The sequence below is a fragment of the Ochotona princeps genome, chromosome 25 (genome assembly GCF_030435755.1).
Source record: "Ochotona princeps isolate mOchPri1 chromosome 25, mOchPri1.hap1, whole genome shotgun sequence".
NCBI classification, from domain to species: Eukaryota; Metazoa; Chordata; class Mammalia; order Lagomorpha; family Ochotonidae; genus Ochotona; species Ochotona princeps.
Genome location: NC_080856.1, coordinates 1,723,141 through 1,744,789, shown reverse-complemented (window position 1 = coordinate 1,744,789; position 21,649 = coordinate 1,723,141). Strand labels below are relative to the sequence as shown.

General features: G+C 56.2%; 1 protein-coding gene across 1 annotated transcript in view; it reads right to left on the bottom strand.

Moving 5' to 3' along the window:
* The window catches only part of PLXNA4 (plexin A4), a 302,382-nt gene that overhangs the window by 54,829 nt on the left and 225,904 nt on the right, over positions 1-21,649 (bottom strand). Inside the window, exons 5-9 of the mRNA XM_004598181.2 lie at positions 17,309-17,432; positions 16,324-16,477; positions 15,184-15,283; positions 12,864-12,978; positions 5,524-5,724 (exon numbers count right to left, since the gene is read on the bottom strand). Of these exons, the coding sequence (XP_004598238.2) occupies positions 5,524-5,724; positions 12,864-12,978; positions 15,184-15,283; positions 16,324-16,477; positions 17,309-17,432 (694 nt within the window). The remainder of the gene's footprint in view (positions 1-5,523; positions 5,725-12,863; positions 12,979-15,183; positions 15,284-16,323; positions 16,478-17,308; positions 17,433-21,649) is intronic.

Here is a 21,649-nt window from a genome sequence, read left to right as displayed (position 1 = left end):
TCCCACACTCCCACTAGGCCTCCCACCCAGGAAGGCTATACCAGGCAGTGCTGGCCGGTTGAACTGTCAGACCTGCCAGGAGATGTGCAGGGTGTGTTGTGCCCTCCTAAATGCCTGGGATGGAACCTTCGATTCCTGGGGTCTCTCGGTTATGTGCTCCTGCCCAGCTCCCCTTGGAACCTATTCCCAAAGTGAGGCTGGAGAGAGCAGCAGCCCCCAGGCACGCCAGCCCCTGAGGCGTCTGACAGTGGCTGCTCCTCAGTGCTCAGGGGAAGAAGGTGGGTGAAGGGACACAAAACCAAGTGTACTCTAGGGCTTTACTCTTTACCCCACAGGGGTGAGACACAGAATGGAGCTGGCATGGGAGGGCAGAGGGCTGGGCAGCGTGTTCACAGGGACTCCTCCCACAGGCAGCTGAGTGTGAGGTTGTGTTACAGAGTTCACGCACACAAGGGCTGGGCCTGGGACCTGATGCTGTCCCTCTCTATGTCGTAAGTTAGGAGACAGCCACAGATCATCAGGAGTGCCCAGGCTGGGCAGAAACGCAAGCCCTGCTCTCTGTGTACCTGCTGCGGGTAGGAATGGCTCTCTGGCCTGGTTGTCGAAACCTCTAAAGACTTGCCGAAGCCCTCAGCCAGGAAATATGCATAAGTTCCAGTGCCACAGACACTCCAAACTGACCACATGTGCCCAGGCTCTGCCATGAGGACCACTGCTGCATGCTAACTGCCCGGCGATGCATGCCCAGGGCACTGTTCCACAGCACCGTCACTCACACAGAATCGCTCTGGGGGTCAATTCCACTTGGACTGTCAGCATAAACATACAGCCGCCTGACCCAGTGGAGCTGGTGTGAACACATGCACCTGTGTGTGTGCTGGCTGGGAGAGGTTAGTAGACAACACCGTAGACACACTAGTGTTGTCTGTGTGCTTACAGATGCACACACACAGTGGTTCTGCCAGCTCCTGACTGCATGTTCACACACGCATCTACGTGCATGCTGGCTGGGAGAGGTTGGCACACACACCCATGTTGTCTGTGTGCTCATACATGCATGTGCACACACACACACACACACGGTGGTCCTGCCAGCCCGTGACTGTGTTCACGCAAGCCCAGAACCCAAGCCTCAGTTTCCCTGTTTGTAAGGTGGACTGTGCAGCAGCCCACACCCCCGGGATTGCCGTGACGATGTACAGCGGATGCTGCGCTCTATGCGCCGTGTCTGTCACATATTCTCAGCATCCAAATATTTTGCGTATTTTAATCCATGTGTGTACACTTGGGGTACTCTGCAAGGTGGTGTTTAAACTCCCAGGGTGGGAGCTTCTGTGCGTGGAATGCCTGCGTGCCAGACAGTTGGCGTGTGTGCGGGTTGTATATCAACCTGCCGTGCTGGTGTGTGCATGCGGGCACGTGTGTGTGCCTGGGGGTCAATGTGTGTACATTTTCCTTCTGCAGAAAATCAAAGACTTGAGGATCAAATATGCTGATGTAATTTTCTGTCCTCTCCCCATTCCTGAGCTCACACCACAAAATATTACAGAAACTACACAAGTGCTCCCTGCTGTCGCGTGGGTCTCTTGGCGGATTCCTCTCTGGAGGCTGAGGGCTGCATCACACGGTCTGCAGAGCAAGGCTCAGCAAACCTCTCTGGCTGAAGAGCATCAAGGAACAAAGCCCTCTCCCCGGCTCTCTCCCCATGCCTCTACTGTACATGGGCAGCTGAATTTCTGTGGGCTTTTTGGTTTGTTTGTTGTCTCAAGAAGCAGAGAAACAGAGGGAGCAATACAGGCAAAAGGAGTCAGACACAGACAGAGCTTCCAGGTGATGCTTCACTCCCAGACGCCCCCCGGCGGGCACTGGGTCAGGCCCCAGAGCCAGGAGCTGGGAACTCAGTCCAGGTGTTCGAGCCTGCCACCTGCTGGGAAGTGTGTTAGGAGAAACCTGGGCTGGAAGAGAAACACCTGGAGCCTGAACCAACTCCATGACGGGACTTGGGCATCGTAGCCACTGGGCCCTCACTTGCTAAATTAGATAATTCAGAGCAAATCGGAGGCCAGCGAGGGTCCACGGGAGCTGGGCCTCATGCCCCAGGCCCTGTTGGCCAGCACACCAGCAGCCAGCCAGCTGCCCTTTGCAGCCCACTTACCAGCCCTGCCAGCCACTGAGCAGGGGCTGCGGGGCACTATTATTAGCAGCATTTGACATTCTGCCGGAGCCTTCGTCTGAAGTAGGCCAGGCCCAGCCACGGTGCAGCTCCCCGCCCCACGCTGGCCTGCAGGCTCCCCACTCTTCCCCTCCTACCTCCTTGGGAGCTGCAGCCATTGGCCCAGGGCCTGTCCTTAAATAACAGGGCCAGAGGGACTCAGCCGGCAAGGAGCCCGCACTGAGTGTCCCCGTTTGCCTCCGCTCTCCCCTGAGACTTCTTTCTCCCGTCACCATCCCGGGGTTGTGTGTTCCAACCTTCCCTCCTGCTCCCGTTCCAGACTGCTTGGGGTTGTGGCAAACGAAACCGTCTCTTGCACACCATCCTCTCTCAGGCTGTCCAGATGCCCTACTCCCAGTGACAACACATCAAAGCCAGGGCAGAAGATTCTAAGCTGCTGTAGGGGCTAAACTGTGAAGCTTAGTTCAAGCTCGAATTCCTGTCTCACTGTGTGACCTGGCCTGTCTCTTGCCCTCTCTGGCCTTAGAGACTTCTCTGTAACAGGGCAGTAGAGACATTCTCCAGGTATCCAGTCCTGCCTGACGATGTCTTATTTTCTAGAATGATGAGCCTCAGATTATGACCCCAAAGATAAGGATACTGCTTGGTGGCAACCAGTACCCTGGCCTGTTTCAGCAAAACCCAGGGTCTCTCTTGCTATTTCTGCTGAAGAGAAAGAGGCTTCTAGAAACAGACAGAGCTGAGTCCTCCTGCATCGAAGGGTCCTAGTGGGGGGAGGGGACCCTCTGATTCCACTCCTTGGGGGGCCCTCCCCTGTCATCTCAGTTTTCCAGATTCAACAATGATAGAGAAAAAAACTTTTCCTATTACCAGGAGTATGGCTAAATCATGCTGGCAGAGTGGCTGGGCTGCCTTGGGGCGGCCCCCGGCAGGGACCCAGAGATGGTCTGTAGCACGCCAGGAGACTGCAGACTGACGGTGAGTCCCAGAGGGCCAGGGTACAGCCAGCCACTCCCAAATGCTCAGGGTGGCCAAGGGCCCCAGGTCAGGTCCTGTCCTTGGAGGTGATGGCCCTGGGTCCCAGGCCTGCAGCCTGTGCGCAAGCCTGGGAGGGCCAGGCTTGTGCACTCAGAAACATCCCATGGCCTCGTAGCAGCGCTGCTCACTGTGTCCTGGGGCATCAGGGCTCTCCTGTGTGACTGGCTGACTTCTCGGCTCCCAAGAATTCAGCCTCAGAAAGACAGATACCCACGCTGGAGCCAGTGGTGCCCATCCTCGTTCCCGCCCTTTAAGGAGGCCACTGTAAGGAGGCCCTGCACTGCTGCCACATCCGGGGGTCCCCTGTGTGCACTGAGGGCTCCGTCAGCCAGCAGCAACTCTCGGGCCAGAACAGGCTGAGGATGTTCAACCCGACGGACTCCCATGCAAGACCTCAGTGAATCTGGTGGACCCCAAAGTCAGTCTTCAGGGCACCGAGGAGCTCCATCTAACACACAGCTCTCCCTAGGATCCCCTCCCTGTGGACCAAGTCAACCAAAACATGCGGACTCAGCATACGGGCACTTGAGACCTCTTGCTTCCTCCGAGGTCCGGGTGCAGCCTCTCCCAGGAGTGCGGGCTCTTTTCCCCACTGACTCCCTTGCCTGCACCTGCAGAATGCAAGGGGGGGGGGGGGCCCAGGCTGCCTTTTCTGTACAGGGACCTTCTAGTTTGGGGAGATTTACTTGAGCCAGCCCTCCTGGGGCTGGCCCACATGGCCTCCAGAATTTATGAGGAAGCAAGAGATGTTTAATATTCCCCTTACTGGCAGGTTTAATAAGGCTCGCTGCAGAAATCTCAGAAAGGGCCTGGCTGCCAATGTGGGAGGAGGGGTGGTGCCCAGCGGCAGAGCTGCAGACAGTCTGGGGTTTCTGTCCCGGGAATGCTGAGTGCTCCTGAGCAGAGCTGTGGGCTCTTCGAGTGTTCTTTCCTCCTGCAGGAACAGTAGGGTGTTTCCATAAGGCCCTCTGTCTGGGGGCCAGTGTTGCATTGCAGCAGGTAAAGCTATCACCTATAGTGGTGCCGACACCTGGTTTGGGTGCAGGTTCAAGTTCTGGCGGCTTTGCTTCCTATCCAGCTCCCTGCTAATGTGCCTGGCAAAGCAGCAGAGGATGGCCTGAGCACTTGGGACTCTGTACTCATGTGGGAGATCTGGAAGAAGCCCCTGACGCATGGATTTAACCTGGCTAGCCCTGGCCATTACAGCCAACTGGGGAGTAAACTTATGGCTTATGGATGGAAACACTTTCCCTCCCTCCCTCCCTCCCTCTCTCTTTCTTTCTCTCTCTGTGTATAACTCTGCCTTTTCAAATGAACACATCTTAAAAGAAAAGAAGAAAGGCGAAAAGACAAGAAAAGAGCTTATCTGGAACTTTCCTGATCCCACATGACACCTTCAAATACAATCACCATGTAGGAGTGCCTGGCCCAGGAGAGGACTCAGGTCCAACCCAGCCATAACCTTCACCAACTGTGTGACCTCAGGTGAGCCACTTGCCACGTGGACAGGGACAGGCCACCCCACAGAGCCAGGGGAGTTGCGGTTTCAGAGCTTCACAACACACTTCAGTCTCACAGGTCCTGAACTGCACACGACCCAGGCCCCAAACCTAAATGAAGAACTCTGCGGCTGGCATGATAACTCAATAGGCTAATCTTCCACCTTCAGGCATCAGCAACCCACATGGGTGCAGGTTTGTGTCCCAGCTCCTCCTCTTTCACTCCAGCTCCCTGATTATGGTCTGGGAAGGCAGCAGAGGACGGCCCAAATCCTTGAGACCTTGCACCTACATGGGAGGTCTGGAAGAAGCTCCAGGCTCCTGCCTTTGGCCTGGCGATTGCGACTATCTAGGGAGTAAAGCAGTGGATGGAAGATCTCTCCCTTGCTCCCTGTCACTCTGCCTTTCAGATACATTTAGAAATAGAGAAGTCTGGCCTTTGTCTGTAGGCCCCTGGATGCAGAGCAGGGGCTGGGAAGGCAACACAGAGAAAAGGACAAGGACAGCAGATGGCATGTGGACACTGAGTGTGACCACGTAGGGATCAGGCAGTCGGTTTGTGCAGCCTGGGGCACAGCTGCCCTCTTAGCAGAGCCTGGGCTTGTTCTAGATTGCTGGGTGCTGGGCAGGGCCTGCTCTGAGGTGGGTGACAAGCCCTACCCAAACAGGAGGTTCAGACACCCAATGGCTATGAGCTGCTGGGGACGGCGCAAGGGTCCTGGGCACCTGAACAGCTGGCAGGCAGTGGGACAGGTGCACAGAGCCCAGGCAGGGCAGGAAACGGGCCAGTCGGGCCGGGTGTGGGTCACTCACAGATGTGTTCTGGCACTGCACACTGGAGCTGTTGAAGCGCAGGGCGGGCACCCTCTGCCCGCTGCCCTGGATGTGCAGGATGCACTCGTAGCCGCGTTGACCAGACTGTGGCTGGGGCAGGTTCTTGGCTTTCAGTGTGATGGGCTTGATTACCTCCACGGGCACCAGGATCTTGTCCACTCGCAGCAGCTGGGGACAGTCCTGGGGACAGAGGGCACGACAGGTCCGTCATCCGGGAAGCCGAATGCTGGCCTTTGCTGACACCACTCAGGTCTTACCAACATAACCTCGAGGAGCCCAGAGCCCTGGCACGGGGGTCAGAGGTCCCAGCAGGGCAAAGCAGGGGACCCTCAGGTTCCTTCTAGGCCTCATTCTGCACTCCTGGAACTCGGGCACTCCCACCACACCTCCCAGCCCTACTTAGACTGCCCCCGCTGGCAGGCACCCCTCCCTGTTGGCCTGCCAAGTCCTAGGGGGCCAAGACTGGGGACAGATGGGCCGCGTGAGACATTCCTCAATGAGGCAAGGCCCTGGCTGCCATTTCTGGCTCTCGACCACAGCGGACCAGGCCGGCAGAGCCTTCCACTTGTGGGTTGAGTCTGACACTTAGGAATACTCTGAAATGCTCTAGAAACTTCTGATGAACTTTGGGGATAGGCTGACCTCAAGGCAATGCCCCTCAGAGCAGAAACACAGCGAGCTGCTCCCAGCTATCAGTCATGGGCACCTGGAGCCTTTGGGGAGGGAAGAGGAGGACCCTGAGGACCACAAGCTTTGTCTGGGGAGGGCATGGGAGGAAGGGGCTGAGCAGAGAGGGGGCTGCTCTGCCCGGGGGGAGAGCTGGCATTCCTGACCCAATGGGCATAGGCAGGAGTGAGGCTTCTGCTGCCCTCAGATTCCTGCCTCGGCGCCGCTGACCGGGATGCGTAGGACAGCTTGCTCCTTGGTAAGCTGCTACCTATAGCACAGTACCCACATCCCTCCTGACCTCACCAGGGGCTCATGGGAGACTCGGCACACTCTGCCTTCTTCCACTGGCCTGTCCAGCAGAGGAAGGCCGAATAGAACCACGGCGGAAAGGACAGCAGATTGCCCAGAGCTGCCCTGTCTGTGTTCCGAAGCAAACACAAACCCAGAAGCTCGCTGGGGGCCTGAGAGGCACTGGGCTTGCACGAGGAGTGCCAGAGCCTGTGCCAGGTCCTTGACGAGCCAGGGAGCCCCGAGCTCATCATAGCCTGCCTTTGACCCTCCACTTCCTCGTCTATCGATTGGATGGGACTCCATCTTATCCAGCCATGAGCCATCCTTGGGCATGGTCTCTTCTGTGCCTCCCATTAGAGTAGAGGAGGGGAAAGGCCGGGCCACGGGGAAACGGAAGGCGTAGGGGTAGGCTCTAAAGGAAGTTTGGAGAAAGGAAGGGAGCCGGAGGAGCAAGGTCCTGGCCCAAGATGGCCCAGCAGAGTAGGGCCCCATTCCATGCCATTGAACTTATCCCTACATTGTATGAGAACAGTTAGTTTTTTTCATTTGACAGGAACATGTCTTTATACTTGATTCATCTGCTTGAATTTTAGTCTTCCCATGTCTAAAATGGAAACTCCAAATACCTGTTCAACCAGCCCAAAGTATAGTATTCAGAATAATTAAGCAAGCTAATGAGCACTGGACAGGCCATGGTGTGGGGGAGGTGGGCCTCCTGGAAGTGGCACCTACCTCCCAGGGAGCAAGCCCTTTTAATATTTGCTACAGAATGGTCATGTGGGCAGCAGAGTCCTGGGTCCGGGGGACAGCATGTGACGGTTGAAGGCTGCAGGTCACGGGGTTCGCCGTGTCCGAGGATTCAGTCGGGGCAAATGCCACACTCCCTCACCTGGCACAATCGGATCCTAGCAGCTAGGGTCACTTCCACGTTTCCCATGGAGGAATCCAGGCACCAGCTGCCTGACGAGTGGCCAAAGCACAGGAACTTGCTTGCAGTGATTGGATCACAGATGAACTTTAGCCCTGACCACAAGTCCTCAAAACCTGCTGCTCTGCTCAGAGAGGAGATTTTCCCAAACTTTCATTGTTCTTTCACAGCTCTTAGCACATGAAAAACACCTGCATGCCACAAGATGGTTTGGAGGCGGCACATGCGGTAAGAGCCAGCCTTCCAGGGAGGCTGCCTTTGCCACTGGCTGCAGGGTGCAGGTGTGCAAAGGGACTGGGGGCTACAGCGGGGAGTAGTGGCTTGGGACTCCAGCAAGCCTCTGAATGCTTGGCACCTGGGGGTGGCTGCCCCTCTCACATTCTGGTCACCACTTAAATGTGCACAAAAGAAGGGCAGCACTGTTAGAGGTAGGGAGAGGGAACACGGAGGCAGCATCTGAAAGCCAGAAAGATGCCTTCCCAGCTAACAGGTCCGGGCACTTCAGCACCGGCTGCTTTGTACAGAGGTTTCATTGGTGATTTAAATAATTGAACAAGGACATAAAGAATGCTGCCTCCGGGGCCAGACAGCCTGGGGAAGGTGGATTTACAGTCCCCAGTGTGTTTATAGGAGGTGAGCTCTAATTCTTCTAGTTGTTACAGCAAGCCTGGGGCGGGGGCGGGGGGGGGGGGTAAGGGAGAGGAAGAATCTATGAGAGAACAGAGCCCGGGGGCAGCTCAGGAACAAGTGACTGGTGGCCATGCCTCCCCTTGCCCAATAACTTCAGCCTCCCGCCGTTGGAGTCAAGGCAGCCCCAGCCACACCAGTCCCCCAAGTTTTCACTCTTTCTCAGACTCGTGGTGCCCAATACACAAATGTCACGCACCATATATTTCCTTGCCGTTCTCTGAGTTTATAATGCCATTAGCGTGATCTACGATGGACTGGTTTATGGAGAGAGAAAGTAATAATACAGAAAGGAAAGACCCAGAACCTTAGGGGAAAGGGTAGCCCAGATGGATGGAAAATGCCACTGCCTTCGTAATTGAATACCTGGGCCAGGGCACGTGCATGGTTTAGACACAAGCTCTCCAGCTGGGCCTGGGCTTCATTTTGGCAAAGGAGAGTGAAGGGCCTGGCTTTTGTCTCCTCTGCAGGAAAAGAAACAGAATCACTAGCGAGGCAGAAGGACTGGATGTCCCTCTCCCGCAAGTCTAACTGGTGAGTCTAGACCTTGGCTCACCTGGTCTTGGAGCATGGGATTGATTTCAGTGCCATGGCACACAGCAGCCCAGGACCCTTCGCTGCCATACGGATCTTCGGTCCTGGAGCCTGCGTGGCCCTTCAGACACCCAGTGCCAGGATCCCAGTCCTGCTGGCAGGTGTCTCCTGGGGCAAGTTGGGGTAGTTATGATGCTGTTGGCAGTGCCCTTCCTTGCAAACCCAACAGCCTGTGCTCACCTCTGCTCTTGCCCCTGCTCTCTGGCGCGAGCCCTCAGTGGAGAGTCAAGAGCTGAGGCATTTCTGGGTGCCTTCTAAGCCTGCAACCCTGTGTGCCAAGCCTTGCTAGCAAAGCCCGTGAGGCCTGGTGCCCAGCGCACAGTGTCAATGGCAGCTCTCTGCTTTTTCCCCTTAGAAGGGAAGCAGCCAATCAGTCCCCAAGGGCAGACTGTTGCCGATGGATTTATTTTTCCATGGAAGTTCCCATTTGTTTTCCCCAAATCATCATTGTTAAGTACACAGGCCTGCTGGGGTGGTCCAGGCTGCCCATGCCAAGAGTGGGCAGGGCAGTGGCTCCTCCAACCGGCAGAGGGGTGGGGCCTGGCTGTCAGCAGCCATCCCAGCAGAAGGCCATTCCAGTGGCTTGGGAGCAGAACCACAGGTCAGCCCAAAGCCAGCTCACCTCTCTCCCGTCCCTGTTCTATTGAGTGTCCACGCTCTGGCAGCTGATGCAAAGATCCAAGGTTGTTATCACAATGGCATCATTAGTTGAAACAAAATCATTCCTTGTAACTGGAATAAAGTTACTATACACGGCATATGTTATTGGGCACTCTGTTTCTAATCATTGTAATAATGTTATAATACTCCCCATTAATATAATAGCAACAATGATCCACCAGTTCTCTGTTCCAGACCAATAACTTCACCTGAACATGCTCTTTGTTCAGGAGGGGGAAGAAAGAGGTAACCCTACATCCCTGCTGACAGTCCACAAAGCCTGGGCTGAACTGGATGAGACAAGCAGATGAAAGCATTCCTGGGGGTCCCCGGTGCCCTGGGGAGATGAAACCTGGCGGCCCTTGGCTAACAAAAAGAACCCTGTCTGCACCATCCCCCACTTTGATGCAGGAGGAAATGAAAACCCAGGGGCTTATGGGGAGACCTGCTGGGGGCCGGTCTCCACCTGCTTGTCAGGGGTTACCACAGGCCAGGAGTCTGAGCCAGGGTTACCCCGTCAGGTGAAGCCGGGAGCCCGAGGCCCTGGCCTGCCCCTCCTTGGGCTGCGGTGCAGGTGCTCCGCAGCTGCTTTCTGCTGGGCTCATCAGAGCTTCGGGCATCATGGAGGCCAATGGTCCCAGGTCACGACCTCTAACTACAGCCCACAGTTCTGTTGTTGGTTATTGGGTCTCGCCTATGGAAATGCTCAGAATGACGGAGGATGAGCAGTCTCTTCCCAGGAGGACTTCTGAGCCCTTCCACAACGCCACTTTCCAGTTGTGTCCTTGACTTGGCTGCTCCTTCCTGTTGCGTCTCACTGTTCCCTCCCAGACACACACACAAGAACATACACCCTGGGGAAAGCAGAGAAAACACCGCTTAACAGAAGCAGCAGCTTGACCTCAAGTGGTTGGAGCAGTCATGGGGGCCCAGGAAGAGGCTGGTAGGCAACATTTCACTGCCCAACACGAGCTGGTCACCTCTGGCTCTTCCTCCATGTTCACATTCAACAGGGCCCTAGTGTTGACCTGGCTGAGCACAGCCTGCACGCAGCCTCCTTAGAGTACCCTTCTCTCAGAATCAGCAGACACCCAGCACAGTCGGACCAGCGGTCATTATACCCAACCACGTGACAGGGCAGACACAGACAACTCCAAGTCCCTCCGGAGCCTTTCCCTGCGCAGCCTGCCGGGCTCGTGTTCACTGACAGACCTGAAGGGTGGCTGGGGCAGGTGGGGCCTGTTCCATGTTCCTCTACTGGTCTCGGGCCTGTTGGGGACCCCAGGAGCTATGAGTCTCCCCACTGCCTTTGCTAGGGCCAGGCAGAGGCGGGGTCCTGGCATCGCCCTGGGGACACCGATGGAATCTTGCTTTCTTCTCTCCCAAGCATTTTCTCCCTGTTTCTGAGCAGATGCAGGCTCCTTTTACACATTTACAAGAAAGAAACCTGGGACAAGAGGAGAGACTTGAAAACCTCCTTCAAGGTAATTAAAGGATAAAGGGCCTTTGCTTTCCTTTTATTCCTGGGCCTCTCTCCACACAAAGAACCTCTGCTTAGAAAGCCAGAGAGTCTGAACAACTGCACTCCCATGAGGTGCCTGGCAGGCTACACACATGAACAGCACAGGGATGCTGCCTGGCAGGCTACACACATGAACAGCACAGGGATACTGCCTGGCAGGCTACACACATGAACAGCACAGGGATGCTGCCTGGCAGGCTACACACATGAACAGCACAGGGATGCTGCCTGGCAGGCTACACACATGAACAGCACAGGGATGCTGCCTGGCAGGCTACACACATGAACAGCACAGGGATGCTGCCTGGCAGGCTACACACATGAACAGCACAGGGATGCTGCCTGGGGCCCTGCTGCCCCTGGCCAGGGTGGACCCTACAGCCCTCCTGCTTCTGATTCACCATCCAACCTTTCGCCAGCTCTTCGTACCACGTATGCCTGCTGGCTGCCCGGCCCACCCTCTCCTATGGCCTTTGGAGCCATTTGTCTTTGTGAAACTTGTGTAGAGGATGGTGCTGCATGGGGACGATGCACAATCTCTTCATGCTTCCTTCCGAAACCTTTGAGCTTCGTGTGACAACCTTTCCTTCTAGAGTGAACTGCTCAGCCCTCAGCACCCAAGAGGGGTAGGATTTTCTGAGGGCAGGAACTAGTGCGATCTCATGTGCTCTGTCAGGAAGCCCACCCAGTAGCTGTTGGAACAGGTGTCTGTCCATCTTCCTTCTAAGCCTCAGATACAAGACAGCTTCTCTCTTCTCATGAAGGGGCTGGCCAAGGCTTCCTAGTGGGGTACAAGTCTGTGAGCAGGGGTGACAATACTGTGAGGGGGTCTCTGTCTTTCCAATGTTCCTGCTGTCCCTGAGACAGTCCCTGCATTTGCTCCACCTGGACAGCCCTCTGCTGACACAGTTCTGGGGCTTGCCAAATGGTCAGGGCACCTGTGTGTATGTGTCTTTGAGTATATGGGGGAGTGGACAGGGGGAGGGGTTCTGGGAGCACAGCCAACACTGGTGGGGGTGGGGATGGTGCTGGAGCCTGCCTCAGCCTAGGTGGGCTGAGAGAGGGCAGGCCAGGCTGGCAGCAGATCTGAGCCACGGCTGGACAATTCAACAGCATCCAAGCAACACTGCAGACCTGCCATTGCCTTGTTTTCCCTCTGTGTACTACTCTGCCCAGCAATATCACGCAGCACGCCTCCTGCCCAGAGCCGCCAGCCCACCAGCCAGGGCCACACAGGCTCCTGGAGACACGGCCAAGGCTAGCAGGGGACTGTCCCCACAGTTGTCCATGCAGTTCTCCTGGAGGTCCTGGTCTACAGACTTAGGTTCTAAGAGAGCCGGTGATGTCAACTGTGGCCATTGAGAATTTTGGAGGAAAGGAACAAACGTTAGGAGGGAAGAGGACAAGGTCTTGGCTGTGCAGAATACCTCTCTGGCTTGCTCTGTGATACTTCAGCCCATCAGACACCTGTGAGCATCCTTAGAAGGTCAGGCTTGGCATGGCAGTGGGAAGTCGTGCCTCTCCCACACACTCTCAGGTGGAGCAGAGGCTACCAGCTGGGAACCCATCCAGGCTTGGGCAGATGTGACTCTTTGGTCCTTGATCTTTGTTGACTCAACTCTGCCCTATGACCTGCGTTCTGAGGGGCAGTCCCAGTTCTTGACCACAGTCCTGCTGGGCGCTTGCAATGATTGCTAAGATATACCCCTCTCCCAGGGAACTCCCTGGCAGAGCAGAGGGTCCTCCTGATGAGAGACTTAGCAGACACCCCCTGGGGCAGGCCCAGAACTTACAGCCCAGGGGCAGAGCTCAGCTTGGTTGCTGTCTTCATGGTGTGCTTCCTCCAAGAGCCAGGGTTGGGGACTGCAGGGTAGTCCTGGGTGGTGGTGGGGGGTCTTACTTGGGTTAATCCTCCAAGGGCCCACCTGCCTGTGTGTCTCAAGCTCACTCACCACTCTGGAGACCTACCTCAGGCAGCTTCACTCGGCCTTCCTGGAAGGAGCAGGTCTTGGGGTCGTGGGTGCACACGTGCCTGTATTTGCACCAGTGGCAGCGGTAAGGACTCTCCACGCAGGACAGGCAGCTGCATGTACAGGGAGGAGGGACAGAACACAGAGCCTGCTGAGCTTGAGCCCGGGTGGGACACAGAGTCTGCTGAGCTCGAGCCCAGGTGGGACACAGGGCCTGCCACGACACAGAACCTGCCAGGACACAGGGCCTGCTGAGCTCGAGTCCGGGCGGGGCACAGTGAGCTGGAGCCCTGGCGGGACACAGAGCCTGCTGAGCTCGAGCCTGCAACTAAGGCGTGTAGTGTCCACAGCACCTAAAGATCCCTCCCTTCAGCCCCAGCCTGCTGTTCTATGAGGCCAAACCTGTTCCTCCCCGGGCCTCTCTCTGTGTCTGCAGCCTGGAACTTCCTTTGCAAACAGAAACAATAAAGTAGAGAGGCTTGCCCGGAGACACCTGGGAGCTGGGGCAAGCCATAGTCAGGTTGCCAGTCAAGTGCCCAGGCATCTTGGCAAGCAGGGGTCTGCACGGCCTGACCGGTGGAGAGACACAGCACTCTAGGCTCCCACGCAGCAATCAGCTTCCTTCTCCCTCTCTCCCCCAACAAAGGCCACTTCACAAGAGCGCTGACACCCAGGCCCCTTCTCCCAGAAACTCCAGTGCCCTGGTATTCCGATGTAGGCCTTCACGGTCCTAGACCACTACCCCTACACTGTGGACTAGGTGTGGTCACCACAAGTGGGATCCGTACTCCACTTGGCTCTTCCAACATCTGGAACCCACAGTCCCTTCCTGCGCTGGCCCTCTCCCCAGGCATCGGTGTGGGGAGGTTTCCTCTCTGAGCCTGTCTTCCATGACTCAGTGCTGCTGATGTCTCTGGGCCAGTCCTGGTTTTGTGTCCAAGATTCCATCTCAGTTTTTCACTGTCTGGATCTCCCAGCAAGGCCACAGGTCATGACCTCAGGTGGGCAGGACCTGGACTTTGGGTTTTACACCCACCTGAGTCCTCTGTCTCTGAGGAGTTCTGCCTTGGCTGCATCTTTGCCTGGAGAAGATGCTTGCAGTGTGCTTGTGGACTGGCTGTAAGGCCCACATGGGGCGCCATTTGCCTGAGCAGAGGGTCAAGACAGGCAGGAGTGATGTGGCTTCCAAGTGGTACAGCCACTGGAGGAGAATCGCAGGGTTGGAGAGTCTCATTCATGCTACCTTTGGGGGAACCGGATGGCTCCTTTCTTAGGGCCCCAGAGGGCTAAGCTCTGGACTCACAGATGCTGCTCTCGGATTCCACCAGCCCAGGACCCTCAAATGTCTGTGGTCACACTGAGTGCTGTATAAAGGGGAGCCACAAAACAGGGACTTAGAGCAGGCAGGACCCCTGGAGGCTGAAGTCTATTGTGTGCAAACTGCTCTGTAGAACCCTGGGGAGCATGGTGGAGGGGGGGGGTTCCTGGAAAGAGGGGTTCCAGGCCCTCCACTAAGGTAGTTCCCACTTCCTGTTGTGTAGATTGGACTTCCCTCCTGAATTTCAGCTAAAGAAAGGTTTCTAAGGTTTAAAAATAATGGCTTATACATCTACAGTCTGGTGCAACCCCATCATTTCATAGAATAAATAATCACGTAATCACAGTGGAAAACACGAGCAGTGTGCCAACAGTGGCCCAGATGTGGCCCACACAGCCACCCTGCTGGCCAGCCTGAGGCTAGCACCTACATGGTGTGGCAGCCTGCACTGGCTTAGAGTGGACAGTGTTCCTCCCCCTCGCTAGGCTTACAGAGGACACAGGACACAGAGTGGTCCAACTCCAGAACTGGCGCCTCTGCTACCCACGCCTGCCATGGGGAGGTACGTAGGCCTCACAAAGCAAGAGCCAGAGGTTGCCTCCCCTGCCAGCAGCCTATACCTCTCCACCCCCTTGGGGCCCTGGCTGGCCCGTGTCTCAGCTGGGACTGCAGAGGGGCCGAGCACTCCAACAAGTTGTCAACAACCCGTCACCCCTGCCTGGCTCACACACACTGTGGCCCCTCTCCTTGCCCAGACCCCACTCCTTGGCCCATGGTGTGGCTGCTGTGTTCTCGAGGTAGGCTCACACAGAAGAAAGACTGACGACACCAAATGGCCCGCTTGGCCAGGAGGGCTCCACCCCACCAGGTCCTCACTCTTCTCCTCCGAGTCTCTTTCCACTCTGACCGCCAGAGAAGTCTGCCTCCGGAGCTCCAGGCAGTGACTCCTTGGGCCCGGGGAGGCAGGATCTGCCCACCTGCAGAGGGGCGGGACACTTACGAGTTGTGGACACTGCAGTTGTAGAAAACAAAGCTGGTACTGGCAAAGGTCATGCCCGTCTCCTTGGACTTGAGCTGCAGCTGCACCACGTGGTGGTCTCCTACAAGGCAGGGCCGAGCCAGGAGGTCAGGGAGGCCAAGGCCGCACCCCTCAAGGCTACTGTCAACTCCAGCAGCCCTTGAACTCAGCACTGTCCGCCCTTGACAGTCCCTGCAAGCAGCATTTGCATGGGGCGGTTCTAGCCTTTTCTCTGCTGAGTCACTTGCCTCCCCCTGCTCAGTTGTTCATCTCCTCCTCACACATGCACACACACTCTGACAGGTGTTCCGATGTGCACGCACATGCACACTCTCCTTGCCAGCCTCCCAGCATTACAAGCCATGGGCAAGGCTTCGCATGTGTGTTCACACCCTGCTCACTCCCTAGGTCTATAATGGGAGATCCTGTTCTGACACCCCCTCCCCGAGGGGCTCCGGACTCCCCAGGGACAGGAGAGCCTGGGAACCCCAGCTGGCGCCAGGGAGGAGCTGGAGCCCATGTTTAATTCACAGCTTTGACCCCAGGCCCACACCGCCAGCCTTGTTCCCTGCCTTCCCTGAGAGCCTCATTAATCAATCAGCGGGGAACGATGTGACAAGCCCAGGTGGGAGGGACGATGCAGAATCAATCTGCCTGGTCCAGGCTTGTCCTCCTGTCCCCCACCCCTGACAGGGCTGAACCTCTGGCCATGAGTAAGAGGCAGCTTGGCAGGGGCAGAATCAGGACACAGAGTGGGAAGACCATTGTCCAGGGTTAGGGACCCCATAGTGTAAGAGGAAGTCCTGGCTTTCTGTGCTGCACCCCCAGGCCAGCCCAGGTGGGCAGAATCGTACCAAGTGTTCTATTGTTGGCCTGGCCTCTACCACCCTTCCTTGTAACTGCGCCCCATCCAGGATGAGATGGACTCTCCAAAGCTGAGCTGGGCTGAGACGGGAAGCTTGCGACCATTCCAAGGGCAATGGAGGAAGCCTTCCTTCCCCTCTTTCCTCTGACCCGGCAGGGCCTGTAGGCCTCCTCATTCCACCCACATCTGCTGTGAGCTCTCATGGCTTTGCAGAGGCAGGACGCAGGCCACCGGGTTTGTCTCCTGGGGCTGCTCACCATGCTCGGTGATGATGCGGGGTACCTCTTTGGCCGCAGGAGAGTAGCACTGGATCTGGTTGCCAACCACCAGACCGTCCATCTCTGACAGGTCCTCGAAGGTGCAGTTGACCCCGGCTGACAGCTCTGGGACATTGTACGTCTCCAGGACCAGCTACAAACAGTCAGGCAGGAGGAAAGAGAGCGGGAAGAAGAAATGGGGGGAGCGTGGCAGGGCAGGAAAAGAGAGAGATGAAGAGAAAGAAGGAGAGAGTGGGAGAGATGGGGTAGAGATGGGGAGATGACAGAGAAAGAGATGAAGAGACAAAGAGAGGGAGGGAGAGACAGAAGGAGAAATGGAGAGGGGGAAGGAGAGAGAAGACGAGAAAGGAAGAAAGGAGAATGAAGGGGAGAGAGAAGGAGTGAGAGAAACAGAGGAGGGAGAAATGGGAAGACGTGGCGTAACGAAGGACATAGGGTGAGCAGAGGGAAGAGACCCAGGTCACAACGAAAACGGTTAGAGGAGGTGAAGGGATATGAAGACCAAGACAAACCCCATTAGAGTCTGATGGATTTGGCCCCAGCAAAGGGACGTGTTTAGGGGATCTATGAGGAGAGACGACCCTGGCAGCACTGAGGGACTGTGGCTCAGGCGCCTCTGCCAACAGCCAGTGCCTGTGCTGGGACTGGGAAGCCATGAGTTTGCCCTTATCTGCCCCTGCACCCCCTCACGAGTGTAGCCCTCCTTCCTTTCTCATACCCTCCGTCACTCTGGGCCATTTTCTGGCTTCCCAGTCACTCACTGTAAGGCAGTCTATCCTTCAAATTCCTGGGCATGTCCCCTTCTGCATCCCTGCTGCATAGCTCTCTAAGCCCCTTGCTTTGGTCTTGACCTGCACTTGCTGACCAGGCTGGGCCCAGCTCTCCCTGTGACACTTGAGCTCTGGTATCTTGTGGATAGGTGAGTTCTTCCCGGCACCCCCGGACTCTAGCCTGGGGCCCTTACCAACACGTTGTACTGAGAAACAGAGATATTGTTGGGATGGACTGTGAGCCGGACACATTGCTTCATTTCCGAGGCAAACCTGCGGGGCTCCCTGGACCGCTCACACCGTTCCTTGCGAGAGCACCTGCAAGGGACAGACATACCAACGGTCATCTAAGAGATAGCACAGGGCCCAGGCAGGGACCAAGACAGGGGCCGGAGTGAGAAAGACGCCAGGGACCAAGTCAGGATGGGAGGCAGCCCTGAGCTACGAGGACTACGTGAGCACTGCAATTGCAACCATGATGGTGACTAGCACATGGGGGCTTGCTAAGGTCCTGTGATAAAGGCTTGCCTCATGTGTTGTGTAAGTCTCCCCACAATCGTGTGGCAATCCCCAACTTACAAGTCAGGAGACTGCAGGAAAATGTGGGTAACATATCCAATCAGATAATGGCAGTGTTCACACACAGATAAACTCAGCTCCATGCCACTGTCCTCCACCTTCTGGAAGTTTCTACAGTTTCCAGTAAGAGACAGACGGGTCTCTCTCTCTCTCTCTTTCTTTCTCTCTCTCTCTCTCTCTCTCTCTCTCTCTCTCTCTCTCTCTCTCTCTCTCTCTCTCTCTCTCACACACACACACACACACACACACACAGTGGCTGCAGACTAAATCCATTTTCCCCATCCACCTCAATACCCCTTTCATATCCTCATGGTGATTTAAACATCTCCCACCATCCCTTTCTCCAAGTTAACTGCCTTCCACTGGATATTTCTGCAAATTGCTGGACAAAGACAAGCTGACGAGCTCTCTGGGATGCTGCCCGGAAACTCCATGCAAGCAAAGGTCAGACCCGGGCCTGGCCAGCCCCGGCTCTCCCCGGCTCTCCCCGGCTGGCCGGCAGCAGCCAGTGTGTCTGCCTCCGAGTCTCGGGAGGTAATTTACCAGGCCAGCTCCTTCACGAGGACTCCATTACCTTCAGCCATTAAGCTAATGTTATGGACCTTTCCAGAGTGTCAGCCCTGACATCACTATTAACAGTGTTATTACTCCCATTAACGGCAGACCCAGAGAGATGGTAGGGGCCTGAATTATTCACCGACTCCCCAACTTTGAAGTTCCCATTTCCAAGAGCAATTGGCAGGTCAGAAAATGTCTTTGATTAAATGATGAAGGGAGTTGGGGTTGGAGGGAGGCAATGGAGTGCTTCCGAACCAAACATCAGCTGCTGCTGCCAATGGGCTCAGAGGGAAGACTCTGCGCTCCTCCAAGGATGGCTGTCGCGCTGGAGAGCTCAGGCAGGTTCCACCTGCACGGCTCAGGACTTCCGGAGGGCAGGGGCTGCCTGTGGCACTGATCCTGAGAGCCATCGATCAGCAACTCATCTCAGCCCTGGCCCTGAATTCAGATCTCCCCCGAGAAGCCACCTGTCGTGTACAGTTATAGCTCTCTATCTGTCCTCTTGGGCAAATTCTGTAAACACTTGGAGCCTCAGTCATCTGATCTGTGAAATGGGAACAAAACAGGCTGCAACAAAGACTATACGAGATTCTGCATGTCAAGCACTTAGAACGGAGCAGAGCTCCCATTAAACCCTCAAGCAGTGCTGGCTGGCGCTGCCGTCCATCCGTTCTCCGCATTGCTCACGCAGCTCCTTCCAGCTGCAGCTGACACCCGAAGCACAGCTCTGTTCCCAGACCAGCCCGGGGGACAAGGCACACACAGATGAAAGCGACAGTTGTGACACCTCTCGGAATGAGGGAGGGGCAGGCCTGGGCCAGGCAGAGAGCAGGGGCAGGCTGAGCTGTCAAAGGGGATGGAGGACCCACTGTCCTGGTGGAAAGTCAAGTTGAAGGTCAGAGGCAAGGATGTTTTGACATTTCTACCATCCTTCAGGGCCTGGGGGGTGGAGGCCGCAGATGCCCAGGAGCAGACAATTGACCTTAACTTGGACAGGATAGTAGCAGGGGCCGAGCACGCGCCTCCTGACATTGCACAGGGCTCCCCAAGCGGAATGGGCTGTGTTTCCAGGACTCCCAGCAACAGCTGTGGAAAGTGCACAGGGCTCATTCTCCACGCTGGGCTGGGGAACGGCCGAAGAGGCGGTGGGAAGCTTCTGAAGCCTTCCCTCAACTCCACTTGGGACACCCCGGCCCTGGGAGGGGAGCTCCTACTTCGTCCATTCCCACATCACATCACGTGACTCTGAATTTTCAGACATTCGTTTTGGCGACCACCGCAATGGTCACTCCGCTACAGCGGGCCAGCGGGAACGGGCAGGTCCCTAGAGCCGGAGTCCACACCTGCCCGCCTCTTCCCTCCCAGCCTCATTGCACATTCCTCTGCCGGGCAGGCCCAGACCAGAGGTGCTAACTGTGCCCCAGCAGGGGCTATTATCCAAGCCAGTGGTTCAATGAGATTATGCTCTCTAATGAAGCAGCTACCACAGGCCTCCCCTAAGCCTGAACCTGTGCTGCTGGAGAAATCCCAGCCAAGTGGAAAATTAGAAGGGAGAGGAGTGGAGAGGGGAACGGGGAGAGGATGAGGGAAAGGTGGGTGGTGATTAAGTTCTCTTAAAATTATTTCCTAAATGTGGTGATGGAAATAAGCACCCCCAGGGAAGCTAGGCAGGCAGTTTCGTTTGGAGAGGGGGCTCTTCAAAGCCGATCGGCAAGCCTGTGGGTGGAGGGCCTTGCTGGCCAGTCTGTGTCGGCAGGCCCTCCAGCATGCCCCCCAATCGGCAGGCCCTCCAGCATGCCCCCCAATCGGCAGGCCCGCCAGCAAGCCCCCCAATCGGCAGGCCCGCCAGCAAGCCCCCCAATCGGCAGCCCCTCCAGCAAGCCCCCCAATCGGCAGCCCCTCCAGCAAGCCCCCCAATCGGCAGGCCCTCCAGCATGCCCCCCAATCGGCAGGCCCTCCAGCAAGCCCCCCAATCGGCAGGCCCTCCAGCATGCCCCCCAATCGGCAGGCCCTCCAGCAAGCCCCCCAATCGGCAGGCCCTCCAGCAAGCCCCCCAATCCTTAACCTTCCACGCCGGCCCTGGCCTCTGCTTCAAGTGCACCATCTTGGGGATCTGTGTGTGCAGCATCCAAGACGGGACAGGCACTAGAGGGCCCTCCCCAAGAGGGCTGACTGCGTGCCACGCGGGGAGAACACAGGGGCATCTTGGGCACGAGGAGGCACTGATGCTCTTCAGGAACACGCAGAGGCAGAGCTGCCTGGCTTGGAGGCAGCTGGATCAGATGGGTCGGGCAGACGTTCTGGGGGAATGGGCATGCGAGGCAGTTCTTGGATGAGGGATGAGGAGCGCACAGTTAGAATGCCAGGATCAAGTGACTGACACCAGGTCTCGCGGAAACCTCACGTTTCCGTTCAACACTTGGTTGAACCCCCAAAGAGGCTGAGCTTGTCCAAATTGAGGATTTCAAATGAAGACACCTGAAGCTCAAATTCTAAAACTCCTTGGTCTCCAAACTGACATCACAAGTGGAAACTCCATACCATCAGCCTTTGTTTCATGCACAAAATTATTAACGTAAAGAATTAAGATGGGGCCCAGCACAGTAGCCTAGTGGCTAAAGTTATCACCTAGTATTCGCCGGGATCCCATATGGGCGCTGGTTCTAATCCCAGCAGCCCTGCTTCCTGTCCAGCTCCCTACCTGTGGCCTGGGAAAGTAGTCGAGCACGGCCCAAAGCCTTGGGACCCTGCACCCACATGGGAGATCTGGGAGAAGCTCCAGGCTCCTGGCTTCAGATTGGCTCAGTTCTGGCCACTGAGGTCACTTGGGGAGTGAATCAGTGAACGGAAGATATTCCTCTCTATCTCTCCTCCTCTCTTTATATCTGACTTTCCAATAAAAATAAATAAATCTTAAAAAAAAAAAAAAGAATTAAGATGATCTCTAGGTTGCATGTCGATGGTGCATCAGAAACAAAGTTTTTGTTCAGACTCAAGTCCCAGCCCCAGATCCCTCATCAGCATGCAAATGATTCCTAATTCAAGTGGAACAAAGCAAAATCCAAAATATCTCTGGTCTCCAGCGTCTTACACAAGGAATCCTCTACCCGTATAATAATTTTCCCTCCTTCTCAAGGGGCTAATCTCATGACCCCTACACCTTCTCTGAAGACTCAGAGTCCACCTGAGCGCTTCTGGTATCAGACCCACCCACACCTGCTGCAGGCAGCAGAGGACCCAGCAGGAACCGGCAGGTGCAAGGCCAAGGGCTTCTGAAGCTGCAAGTGGCCCTGCCCGTCATGATCACCTTTAGTGAAGCCTTGCTGCCTGCACCGACAAGCCCTTTCCACTATGAGGCCCAGGTCAGTTCTTTGCCTGCCTTCATTTCAGCCAAGCTT